Source organism: Erithacus rubecula, assembly GCF_903797595.1.
Source record: "Erithacus rubecula genome assembly, chromosome: 6".
NCBI lineage: Eukaryota > Metazoa > Chordata > Aves > Passeriformes > Muscicapidae > Erithacus > Erithacus rubecula.
In genome coordinates, this window is record NC_136688.1 from 15,048,211 (window position 1) to 15,060,518 (window position 12,308).

Genomic DNA, 12,308 nt, shown 5'->3' on the forward strand with positions numbered 1-12,308 from the left:
TTGTTTTTCCTGCAACTTAATATAGCTTGAGTTGTAAGGGGAGAGGATAATTTTGTTTACTTATCTAATTCTCCTGAGGAAAACAGATAGGATCTCTCCAACAAATACTATATAATGAAGTAATAATGGCTACAATACAAAAATTGGACCACTGAAAAAATCTCATGTTTTAGACTTCATATTTATAAAAATATTTTTATAGGCTAGAAAAATAAAAGGGAGAATAGAAGCAACAGAGCTGAAACTGGCTGCTGGCACTTTGCCATCAATCAAATTTTAAACACCAAACCCTAACATCAGTTTAGATGGGAACCAAAACCATGATCTTGTTTGACTCAGCATGCGGCTATATCTGGACTTACAGGACACGAAGGGAGGACAGTCCTTGAAAGGTGTCCTCTGCAATTTCATGGATTTGATTATGCTGCAAGGAACTGCAAAGGGAAGAAGAAGAAACAGAACTTTATTAGCTGATTTCAAATAAAGGGATAGCCTGGTGTCTGCTAAGGGATGGGTGTAGCCTTATCAATGACAAGATTTTACTCATTTTCCCCTGTAGACAAACTGTTCAGTATTTTGCATCAGCTATACTAATACAATCATGAAACACCTTTGTGGCACCTCTGCCCAATCCCAATTCACAACTCATTTAATTAAGAGGAGACTATTAAGTGTGGACTGAATTAATTTCAAGCTAAAAATAATTCTGTGTGAACACTGAAGAGTCATACTGAAATTTAAAACAACTCTCCATTCTGCATGGAGTCATTTAAGCATATCCTAACCATTCCATCTATGTGCACAGCAATACTACTATGAAATGCAGGGTTAAGATGTGTCTTCCATGTCTTTTGTGCCACAGGAATAATTAAACACGAGCTAATTAAGGAAAGCTCAAATGGTTGAATTCTCTGTCCATCACACTTCTCACATGAGATCACCATATTATCTCTCTCTATCCTTAATTTATGAAAATTAAGATCAAACATCAAGCAAAAAAGTCTCTAGAGTTGTGGACTCAGAATACTAAGGAGTTTATAAAAATAAACAACACTTATTTCTACTTACATTTCTTCCAAGGCGTGGCAGCCCTTAAAACTTGGGAGGTCCTTTATATTGTTATAAGACAAGTCCCTTCAAAACAGAAAATGGGAGAAGGGTGCTTAGTTCAACTCCTTTCTACTTGAAACTTTACATCACTTCCAACTATAAAATAGACTGAAAAAAAAATCATTCTATTAGTACCATTCTGCTGAAAAACTAAGGACAATTTAGATAAAATCACAGAGGGAATCACAAGTGTGAACTCTACATCTCAGTACACACATATCCCAAAAACACTTAGGACATGCTCCCTGAATTCTGAGTTATAATCTAAAAAATTTATTCATAACCTGCTTTTTTAGAATAAACTAGGAAAATTGCATGTAAAACACAAATCTGGAGCCAATTTTGTTTTGTGCTGGTAATTGCTTTAGCAAAGCTAGGAAAGCTCAAGCAGCAAAAACAGACTAGAAACAAGAAAACAATCTAAAAAAAATCTATCTGAAAGGTGAATGGCTGTTTGAAAATAAATCCCACCTTATCAAACAGAATGTATTTTTTCTCCTCCCTTTTTCAGGATTTGCTTTTTTTCCACATTTTCCTGCATGCATCCTCTGCAAACATGGTTTGTCCCCATCCTCCTAATGGTTTCAGTTACCAGTTCAGGTGTTTTTGCATTAATTTTAACACATCCTCACTGTTTTTTATGTCTAGCCTTTGTATTGTATCTTCTTCCTAATTCTCATCTCCTTTTCTTTTGGTTCCTGATACTCTCTGCTCTGTTCCTGAATACAAGAAGTCAAAGCACTATAACTAAACTCTTCTTTAACCTCTGAAAGTAGATGACTACTGCTGTGCTAACAATGAATGGTGGCAGAACAAATTTGCAGCACCACCTTTCATATCTCTCATAACACATGAAAGAAATGCGAGATATCCCTGTAAAGGGGATTCTGTTTAAAGAATGTAAGGCATTGTATCAAAGCTGCCAAAAATCTTGATTTGAATAATTAAGAAACCACATTTCCAACTTTAGCAGAACTACTAGAGGAAAAACTCAAGGTAACACTTTAAATTAGATTTAAGTTTCTTTGAAAACATTCTGATGCACAAAGTGAGGCACCACATGTGTACTTACAAAGTTCGAAGCACCTTTTGCTCTTGGCATAAATTAACAGGAATGCTGTTTATCTTGGTCCCTGTAAGAGTCCTGTGGGGGAGAAAACCCAACAAACCACACATATAAATGCTTGTTTTGTTTATGACAGATGGCATAACAAGGATGTATAAGAATAGAATGCTATCAGGGTGCTAGATTCAAATTTTTTTCTTGTTTTTGTCTTTTTTTTTGGAAGAGGACAATTGTTTTTGTTTTTCATTTCTGGGAGAGGGGGTTAGAATCAATGGCCTTTTTCATAGGCTTTTCTCAGCTTCCCCTACTATTAAAAAAAACAAAAAACAAACAAAAAAACCATTAAGTGGCACCCAGGTATCACAGTGAGGGAAACTGTATCATTACATTTATTGGTTGGAAGAGAACATATATGCAGCTTCTCTCCAGATCCAATAATCATATTTCAATTGCTTCACAAGAGGCAAACCCAAGAATTTATTTCTGCAGAAGACACTTACAAGCTCTCCAGATTTATGGTTCCTGTCAAATTAGGAAACCACTGCACCATGCTGGCACCCCGAATGACCCTAAAAAAAAAAATCCCCATGAAAATTGGCTGTGAACTATTATGAAATTGAATTATGACATTCAGTCTTATTACCAGGTAGATATATACACCAATGAGACATTCTAACATTCTTACTGCTTTTAAATTTTACACTTGAATGTGTGAAAGATTGTCTTTTCACTGCCACTCATTTGCTTAATAAATTATTCCTCCATGAGCAAACAATTGGAATTCATCAAACTCTGAAGAGTGCTAGCTATGAAAAGTGTAGCTTGTAGTTCAAAGTCTCACTCCATTTTGCTTATTCATCACCCCCAGAAGTGATATCTTTCAAGAGCATACATGCACTAACCTGCAAAACATTCTCACAATGTACATCCCTGCTCAAAAACCACCAAGGACATATTGCAGATTGTTTAACTAAGAATCTCAGCATTTGGCCTTGGGTTATGTATCTTAAGAAAGGTAATTTAGAAAAAAAAGTTGCTGTGCACATTTGAGCTTCTTAAGAAACTAGATATTCCCAACAATAAATATATTTATTAACTTACTGAAAAAATGCTCTGATGTAAGAGAGAGTCAGAAAATTTATTTATGACAAGTTCTTAGCCATAACATTTCATACTCATTTATTGTATGGTATTGTTAAGAAGATACTTACAGGGAGTGCAGATCTGACAGATTCTGAAATGCTGAGTTCCCCACAAAAGACAAAGGATTATCATACAAATGTCTGGGAAATGAAAAAAATGTTTCAGTGTTTGTTCTTACAGTCACTGTCCCTTAAAGGCTAAAGATGGATGAAAATTACTTACATTGTTCTTAGAAGGGGGTTTCCTGCAAATGCGCCATCAGGAATTATGGAAATGTAGTTACTGTGAAATCCCCTAAAGATATTAACAAAGAAAAACCCAACATTTAAAACTATGCTGCCAGGAGATTCAACCAGTAGTCATTTTCATTGTATCTACTCAATTCCCAATCCTGCCATAGCAAGGACTGCAACAGGACTAAGTTACTTGTAGGAATAACTTTAAAGGCATGATTTCTGTCAACTAAATATCAGCTAAAATGAAAACATTTCATTAGAAAGATACTATTTTGACCAAAAGTGATGCTGTATTTTCACTTTTCTGACTCATCTCTTAAGGAGGGGACAAGGAAAACATCAATGAGTACCTAATCTGCTACTGGAGGCCAAAATCCTCCTGTGATTAAGATCTATGCAAATGGTTCTCCTGAATAAATTGCCTGCTTATGTAACTCCAAAATAATTCTCAACACATGCCCTCTCTAGATGATGATTATATTTTCTTTTAATTACAGCTTCACTTAGCTTAACTTAACCTGATTTAGACTCCTGTACAATGAGACAGGCATTCTTAAATCCAGGATTTTTTTTTCCCTTTTTAGTTATGAAAAGGAGAAAGAAAAGTGATAAAAAGGGAGAATAAGTAATACTCACAACTCCTTTAGATTTGGAAGTGCTTTTATGGCTTCAGGGAACTCTACCATGTTATTATAATTTAAATCCCTAGAAGAAACAAAGCAAGAATATTGTAACATTTTTAACAGTAGCCATGAATTGTCAAAATAATTTTTGTTTAAGGCAGTCCAACGAAAGAAAAAAGTTCTCAGAACTCCTTTAACTAGACCATAGAATAACTTCAACTTAGATTTAGTCTGCTGATATTTTACATGCTTTATAACCAGCTATAACTTAGGTATATTTAATAGTACCCAGAGGATTATTCATATTAAGTCAAACAATATTTCCTTACAGCAAAGCTCAGTATTTTTCAATACCTCACAGACTTTTCCTCAACAGAATTTACATAGAAATGAATCACAACTTCAAAGATTTAAAAGTAAGGAGATATAAATGACTATTCTTTATCATCATCTGGCTAAGAATACTTTTTGTCAAGGTTTTATAAAACAACCAGTAAATAAGCCATTATGTAAAAGCAGATTGTGCAGCAAAACCAATTATAAATATTGATTAGAAGCACAGAAAGACCTCATGACAGACTGGTGATGGGGATCTGTTGAATTCTCAGTTAACCTGTCACTATCCTAGCAATAATGTCAGGACTTCTGCAAAAGGGAATCCTTGTAAATGGCAAAAACCATTTTCAGAGTCTTTATCAGCTGTATCTATTTACACAGCATGTCATTACTTAACTGAGGTTGTAAGATGATGACAAGATGAAGTGAGCAGCATTTCTGGACTCATGCAAGCTTCTCATGTTAGTAGATATTGTCACTGGCTTGCCCTTCATTAGTTTCACTTATTTAGCATTCTCCAAAGCATTAAAAAAAAGCCACTGCGCAGGGAGATATTGCTTATCAGCCATTCCCTGAGTGAGCTGAAGGGAAATAGGAAATGGAACCCAAGCAGCTGAAAGCCATTCCTGGCCACTCAGGAGGTTTAGGATGAGGAAGAGTGGAGTGAAGCCCTCTGAGAGCCTCAGAAACCTCCCATTGTCACAAACAGCTTTGGCACTGTATCCTGGATGTGTTTAACCCCATAGGGCATCTGAGAAAGGAGTGTTTGTCCCTCATCACTCCTGGGCCACTCAAACCCTTGTGATCTATCCACCTGACCCAGCAGAGTGCTGTGCAAAGGCACATCCTAGACCAGGGCTGAGAGCATTAGAGCTACATGATGCAGCAGGACATTCCAGCCAGGCTGATTTTACCTGCTTTAATTGGCTTTTGGTGGAGCAGTGCACTGACAGCTGGACCTCAGTGCCAGTGCCATGTGCTGCACAGTGCACATGCAAAGCTTCCATCACATCAGTATGGCAACCTTCATTAAACTGAGACTGAGACAAACACTGACCACAAACAGTTTTAAGAAACATACTTACAAGGTTTCAAGGTTGTCTAATCCATCAAAACAGTGTTTTCCTATAGTTTTTATTTTATTATTATGAAGATGTCTGAAAAACAAAACCAAAACAAGCAAATGATTTCATGTAAATTAACAAATTAGCAGATATTTCTATGAAATTAAGTGAGTTAAATAGTTTAGGAATAAAAAATATTGCATGTGGTGGATTACACAGAAGAATATCTTTCACTTCCAGACAGAATATTTCATCCTCATATGGAAAAAGACTAGATTGCTTGCTGTCAAGACAGCCGATTTTAAATCTTTAATCACTAGTCAGAAATGTGATAAAAATATAACAAACACAGAAATCAAACTAATTTTCATATTATTCCATAGAGATTTTAAGACTACAAAGTCTTTCAGATAAAATAGATAGGTTTCAGATAAAATAGATAAATTTTTCTTATTTAGAATTTCTGGGAAGTTTTCTCTGATATCCATTCATTATATAATGAGATGTCAGAAATCAAGTCTCCCTACCCATAGCATACATGACTTTGTTTATGATGACGCCTTTATCAAACCTCCAGCAGGTTCTCTAACACACATGGAATCATCTGTTGGCAGTGTAGGCTGTTATATCACCCGAGCTAAACCATTTCCAGTGCCAGCCTGGATTAGTCAGAGCTGGGAGGGGACATGCAAACACTCACAGGACGACAAGGCTGGAGAGGTTTGTGAAGGCATGGTCAGGAATGTGTGTTATCCTGTTGAGAGCCAGGGTCAGAGCCTGCAGAGAGGGCAGGTTGCTCAGGGGGCAGACGGGCACTTGCGTCAGGCTGTTGTCGTCCAGCCAGAGGTGGCGCAGCTGCAGCAGCCCCTCGAAGCTGTCCTCTGGGATGGCAGCAATGTGGTTGGCATCCAGACGCCTGCAGGGACAGGGACAGGGACAGTCCAGAGCGAGCAGCAGCTCCTGCTGCTCACCAGGGACTCTCTTCCACTGAGACCACTCAGTACTGCCAGGGGCACTGCTATCCAAAGGTGCATCAAAGCACTTGCAAGGCAAATGAAGAGCCCATAAAACAAAGTTTCATAATTAACTTTATAAACATTTTTAATAAAGCATTTGAACAAGTTCATATGCTTATAATCAGCTAACAAAAATGAATTAATAACTCCTAGCTTCTAACACTGCAACAATCCTTAAAACAGCTTGATAGCATATCTAGCATTGCAGAGGCAGTTACTTATTTGAATGGATTATATCCCTACATCTACCTTGCTTATAGCATCATTTACTGTTGTATGCTTTGTTTTGTGGTACTGCTGTACTGTAACAAAACAACTACTTTAGAGAACAAGATTATTAAAAGCTGTTTGTGAACAGAGTTATGAATTATCCCAACAAATAAAACAACTAAAAGTGACTGCTGTCTTGCAACCTGATCTTCTCTAATATTCTCCACAACAAAACATAAAATAGCATGTCAGCATTATTAACTATCATACTGGATTTGCCATCATACTTTTTCCCTAAATGAATGCTAATTGCAAAATTAGATACAGCAACTGTTCTGGTTGCAGCCACCAGAGTTTTTGCAGTAACTAAGAGAGGACAAGGGCACATATCTAATACCCAGAGGTTATTCAATATTCTGGGAAGAAGTAAAACATTCATGGTCCATGCACCTTAGTGCGTCTGAGAAGCACAGGGCAGAGAGCACTGGGCAGTATTTGATGGCCCTCTGACCCAAAGGCTGCTCTCAGTCAACATGCAGCTGCACTTGGCTGCAAACACAAAAGGCAGCAGCTGCAGAGCTGATCTGACATGACTGCTATGGAGCATGGTCTGCCAGGCAGGGAGATAGAGCACACACCCTCATTAACAGGGATGCTCATTAAGATACAAACCAGCTCTGGAACCACATCAGCACTCCCTGCTTTCTATAGCCATGATCAGATATGCTCCTGAAAGTCTAGCTGGGGTAGTTTCAGAAGCAATTTCCTCCAGCCATTCATGCTGTCCTCTGGGCAGGCAGTGGGGAACAAGTGATTTTACTGCATTTGTCACAGCAGATCTGGATCCCAACACTTAAAGGACATGCAGAATCCAAAGGGAGAAGACAACCTGACTATGAATTAATGCAGAAGACAAGTCTGATCACAAATTTAACACACTTCATCTTTTTCCTTAAAACAGAGGTTTGTTGTTGTGATGCACAGGTTTGCATATTTCAAATTATTATTTTAAAAAGTAACCAGCTCAATTTTCATGCAATAAAAAGCTAAAAAATACATCCAATTAAGCAAAATATATACTATTACTATTAAGTGGGAACTTACAAAATGGTCTGCAGCCAAAGCTCTCTCCTAAGATGAGTGAGGTGCCATTAGCTCCAAAGCTGTATGACAGGGAGTTAAATCTGATGGTTCATAAACTGTCATCCCCTTATTTGCCCCATGTCTGACAGGTGGGTATGATACTTGTTTGAATGCTCTTAGGCTGCATGGGGACTAGAACATTTCAGAGAAACTGAAGGCTGATGATATTAAAGAAAGAAAATTAAGAGGCTGGAGGGAGAGAGGAAAAAAGCCTGAGGCTCTTCTTCAGAAAAAAAGCAACTAGAAATTACCTCTTTCTTCTCTTCTAAATTTACACAGCTTCCTGAAGATCAAAGAATTATTTCCCAATGGAATAAACATATCTGAGTCTTCTAATTTCTTTCTACCTCTCTCCCCTATTTTTTCTGAGTTTTTTTTTTATTGGGGGAAGGGGTTGGTTTGGGCTTTTTTAAGAGAAGCAGCATACACAAGAGACAGGCCCCAACCCTTGTACCTACTCATCTAGTCTACTTGTACTTCCACTGGTGCCTTGCTAAATTCCATTTATTCTAGGAGACTTTGGAAAACAAAAGCACACCAAAAAGCCACACATCCTGCTGCTCCTCTCCCACCCTTAAAGAAGGTGAACAGACACACAAAGTTGAACCCAGGGAGAACAAAGATGGTCATGGAGATGATGTCAGAGCCTGAATTTTTAGTCTGCTTTGCCAAGGCCTCTGTCCCCCAGAACAGGTGGATCACCAAGGTAACCCTACTTCAAACTGGTGACTGGCCACAGCATCCAGGCTGTATTCATCTGCTCCAGCCCCAGCAGAGAAGACAAGGGGGGGAAGAACACCACCACCAACAATGAACAGGGATGTTTGGAAATATTTGTAAGTTATTTGGTCTCAGACAATTTTTTTGTGTTCGTTCATTTCTCCTAAGAGCCTAATATGCCATGGTTATTTTTTTTTTTTCTGAACTGGACTTCTACAAAGACTGTCTTTTTCTATTATATTTTAAAGATATGAGTATATTCTTTAAATTAGAGCTTGCAGCATGTGCCTTAATCTTTCAGAAGCTATTCCAATTCCAGCTTTCTTATAGGCACTGGCATGTGAGAGGCTTTAGATTTTAGTCTATAAATTAATAGTTCAGTTGTGGAGCTGTCATAGTCACTTCTATTCCTCTCGTCCCCTCCTCACACAAGCACTAACTCCAAAAGAAGAAAAGAGCAGGAGAATGACAGGAACCTGAACATTCAACAGCTCTTACATCAGTATTTGAGATATTGTTAAAACAGGACATAGCAAGGTTTTCAAACAATTGACTCTGCTTTAAGGAAACCAGAACTAGTAAGAACACCTACCTCAGTTAAAATGAGTAGAGGCTCCAAGTCTAACACACGCATAGAAATGAAATTGTACATACAATTACATACAAAGTGCTTAGGGCAACTGCCCTACAGCCTGCATCCCCCATAGGCAGCACCTGAGAGGCCTCCCAGCCTCACTGGCTCTCACCTGGGAGCACAGGCAGGCTTCCAGGCTCCAGCAACTAGGAAATTTGAGCAGCCTAACTTTTAACTAACAGCCTAATTAACAGCCCTGTGCAGCAGGAGTTTACTGCTGATGTTAATAAAAGGCAAATCACTCCCAGCTCTTGTGTTAAACCACTTCTGCTCAATGGCAATCATTAAAGAACATTGCTCTTTAAAGTGCTCCTTCAAAAAGTACAAAGAAATGACTGCAATAAACAGTGGAGTAGGTTTTTAGGTCTTGAAGTTGAGTACTGATAAGGCTGGTACCTCAGAATGCTGCTGCAATGGGAGGCAACAAGCCATGTTAACACTGGTACTCTACACACTGGAGAGTTTGCTCACTCTATCAAGCAGGGCTCTGTGCATTATGAGAACATCAATACAAGGATTTGCTTTATTCAAAGACAAACTCACAGCAGCCCAGACACTAATGACACCTGCTGCAGCTATTTCAACCACCAGTACTGATGTGCCAGCATATCTGTCCCTTCCATCTGAATGTTGAGATGGTACCAGTCACAGGTCAGTTTGCTGCAATGCACCCACAGAGGATTCAGCTAATTCTGCCCACATGATATTTAACTTTCACCATCTCATTTTTCATCATTCAATTTCTAAATAATTCCCTGATTTAGTTTAAACTTAGCAATTCCTTAAGCAAGCCCAGACAGCTAAAAATAAGTGCTACAATAATGCCAGAAATTCCTGAAGTTCACAAAAAACCATTTGTCTCACTTTCAAGAAAACCAGAGCACCTTCTAAAGGTAAAGATGGCATAGAAATATATGTAAAGTATAGAAAGCAGTGTATTAAAATATTTTTCAGCACTATCAGATATGCTCAGAAGAACTCTTATATATTCTTAACTGTAATCAGTCAAGGAAGAAGAATATATTCAGTGTAGTTAAGACTGCATTGGTTTTGCAGGTTAAAGAGAAAATGTGTCCATTTCTTCCATTCCCATTCTGATTAATTCCATATCTTAACACAGACTAAATCTAAGGGCTGATGCCCTTTAACCCTTTAATAATGGCAAAGCAGGATTATGTTTGCATTGTTCTCTCCAAATTCAGGAATCTTCCCTTCTGACACATTTTGCATTTATGGTTTACATTACTAAAATTGTCAGCAATGTGAACTATGGCTTAAAATTGGGCAGTTTCATTACCAGCAGAATGTTTCTAGATTTGACTTTTTAAATAAATACAGATATTAACCTGATCTGTATAAGGAATCCTTCCTAAAATACAAAAAAGCTAGAAATGCAAGATTGTAGCTGATATGTGCTACAGAACATATTTTAAATGTGTCCTGACTGAAATATATTTCCATTTTCTGTCCCCATGCTTTTGCCACACATTTTTCCCCTGCAAAGCATGATTCTGATCACATTCCTTTCAGCTCTACATTAGGATCATTGCAGTCAGGTAGATAAATTATAAAATAAAGGTCTCATAAAATCAGGGCTTGCTCTCTGCTAAATTAATAGCTAGATTGTCACTTCTATGTGCAGCTAAGTAACTTGCCTGCTCCCATGTGATAACAAACTTAAGCATGAAAACATCACAACAAGCTGTTCTGGTAAGAGAACCATTTGCACCTGCAATAAAATGAAATCTGTCTTATGGGAATCAGTGAACAAAATGTGTAAACTAACCAAGAACAGAGAAATTTAACAGACAAGTAAAATACCTTTTACTAACCAATGGAGTAATTGGCAAGAAAACCATTAACCAATCAGAGCTGCACAGGAGGTCTGTAAAAACTATACAAAATAAGCTGTGTGAATAAAGAATTGGCTTTTCCTGCATGAAAAAAATGGAGTCTCAGCTGATTTATTACAATAGGGCCCTTGTCTTTCCTAGCTGGGCCAAGATGATTCCCACTCCCAGAAAATATTATCCCATCCCAGTTCAGCACATGCATGCCTCCTGCCTTACTCTGCCTGCAGCCTGCTCCAGTCTCCTAAAGCAGCCTGAGAAACTGGCTATGATCCTGCTGTGAGCAGAATGGGCTGTTCATGGAGGCAGATGCCAGCAGGCACTGCAGAAAATGAGTGCTGGTGACATGCAGGGAGACACTCACCCCTGCAGCTCAGAGCACCCACACAACAGCAGAGGAGGAGCTCTCCCAGCTCCATATAGAGAACTCAATTCTAGCTCTCTTTTGGAGGCCAGAGCTGATAAAAATATTAAAAGCAAACAGAAAAGAAAGAGCTGTCATTTAGTATTCTGAACCAGGCTGCCTACTCATCAGCTGTAATATAAACACTGCAGATCATGAAACTCCTAAAACTTTTTTATTTATCTTTATTTCCACCCAGGTACGTTTACTGAGTTTGTTAATACAAACCACATACCTATGAAGCTAAAAACTGGAGCACATTAAGACAGGAAACAGTTGTAAAGGTGCTTCAAATGAAATTTTTATCAATATACTACGAAGTTTTATGAGGAAGTAATTTGTGCGTTCACCAAGAAAAAATACTCCTGAACAATCTTCAGAGCAAACTGGGAAACTGCCAAAAGAGCTCAGTAATGTTTAAACTTGCAGGTTTGAGATAGAGGTTGTACAAAAAAGTAGAAGCAGGTTTTCTAACATATATTCTGCAATGAGTTGTTTTAAAAGAAGCTCACAGCAACTTGGGAGTTTTGAATTCACAAAAACTCCTTAGGGAGAGGAATAAATAACTTTTTTCCCTTTTTTTAATACAATAAAGCAGCATGCTGACACTTATGTTTCCATGCTCAGACACCAAATTCAGAGGACCATTCTTATACTCCTTTGCCAGAAGGTGCTACCTACATTACTAGGGGATATGCATAATCAGTGTAATTATGAATGAGTCACACTAACAAAGCTTTCCTGAAATTCATTA

General features: G+C 38.0%; 1 protein-coding gene across 1 annotated transcript in view; it reads right to left on the minus strand.

The window, feature by feature from the left end:
• Positions 1-12,308, minus strand: part of LGR4 (leucine rich repeat containing G protein-coupled receptor 4) — a 66,171-nt gene that overhangs the window by 8,312 nt on the left and 45,551 nt on the right. The window contains exons 5-13 of the mRNA XM_079310093.1: positions 6,279-6,494; positions 5,600-5,671; positions 4,192-4,260; positions 3,542-3,613; positions 3,388-3,459; positions 2,677-2,745; positions 2,183-2,254; positions 1,069-1,134; positions 363-434 (exon numbers count right to left, since the gene is read on the minus strand). Of these exons, the coding sequence (XP_079166219.1) occupies positions 363-434; positions 1,069-1,134; positions 2,183-2,254; positions 2,677-2,745; positions 3,388-3,459; positions 3,542-3,613; positions 4,192-4,260; positions 5,600-5,671; positions 6,279-6,494 (780 nt within the window). The remainder of the gene's footprint in view (positions 1-362; positions 435-1,068; positions 1,135-2,182; positions 2,255-2,676; positions 2,746-3,387; positions 3,460-3,541; positions 3,614-4,191; positions 4,261-5,599; positions 5,672-6,278; positions 6,495-12,308) is intronic.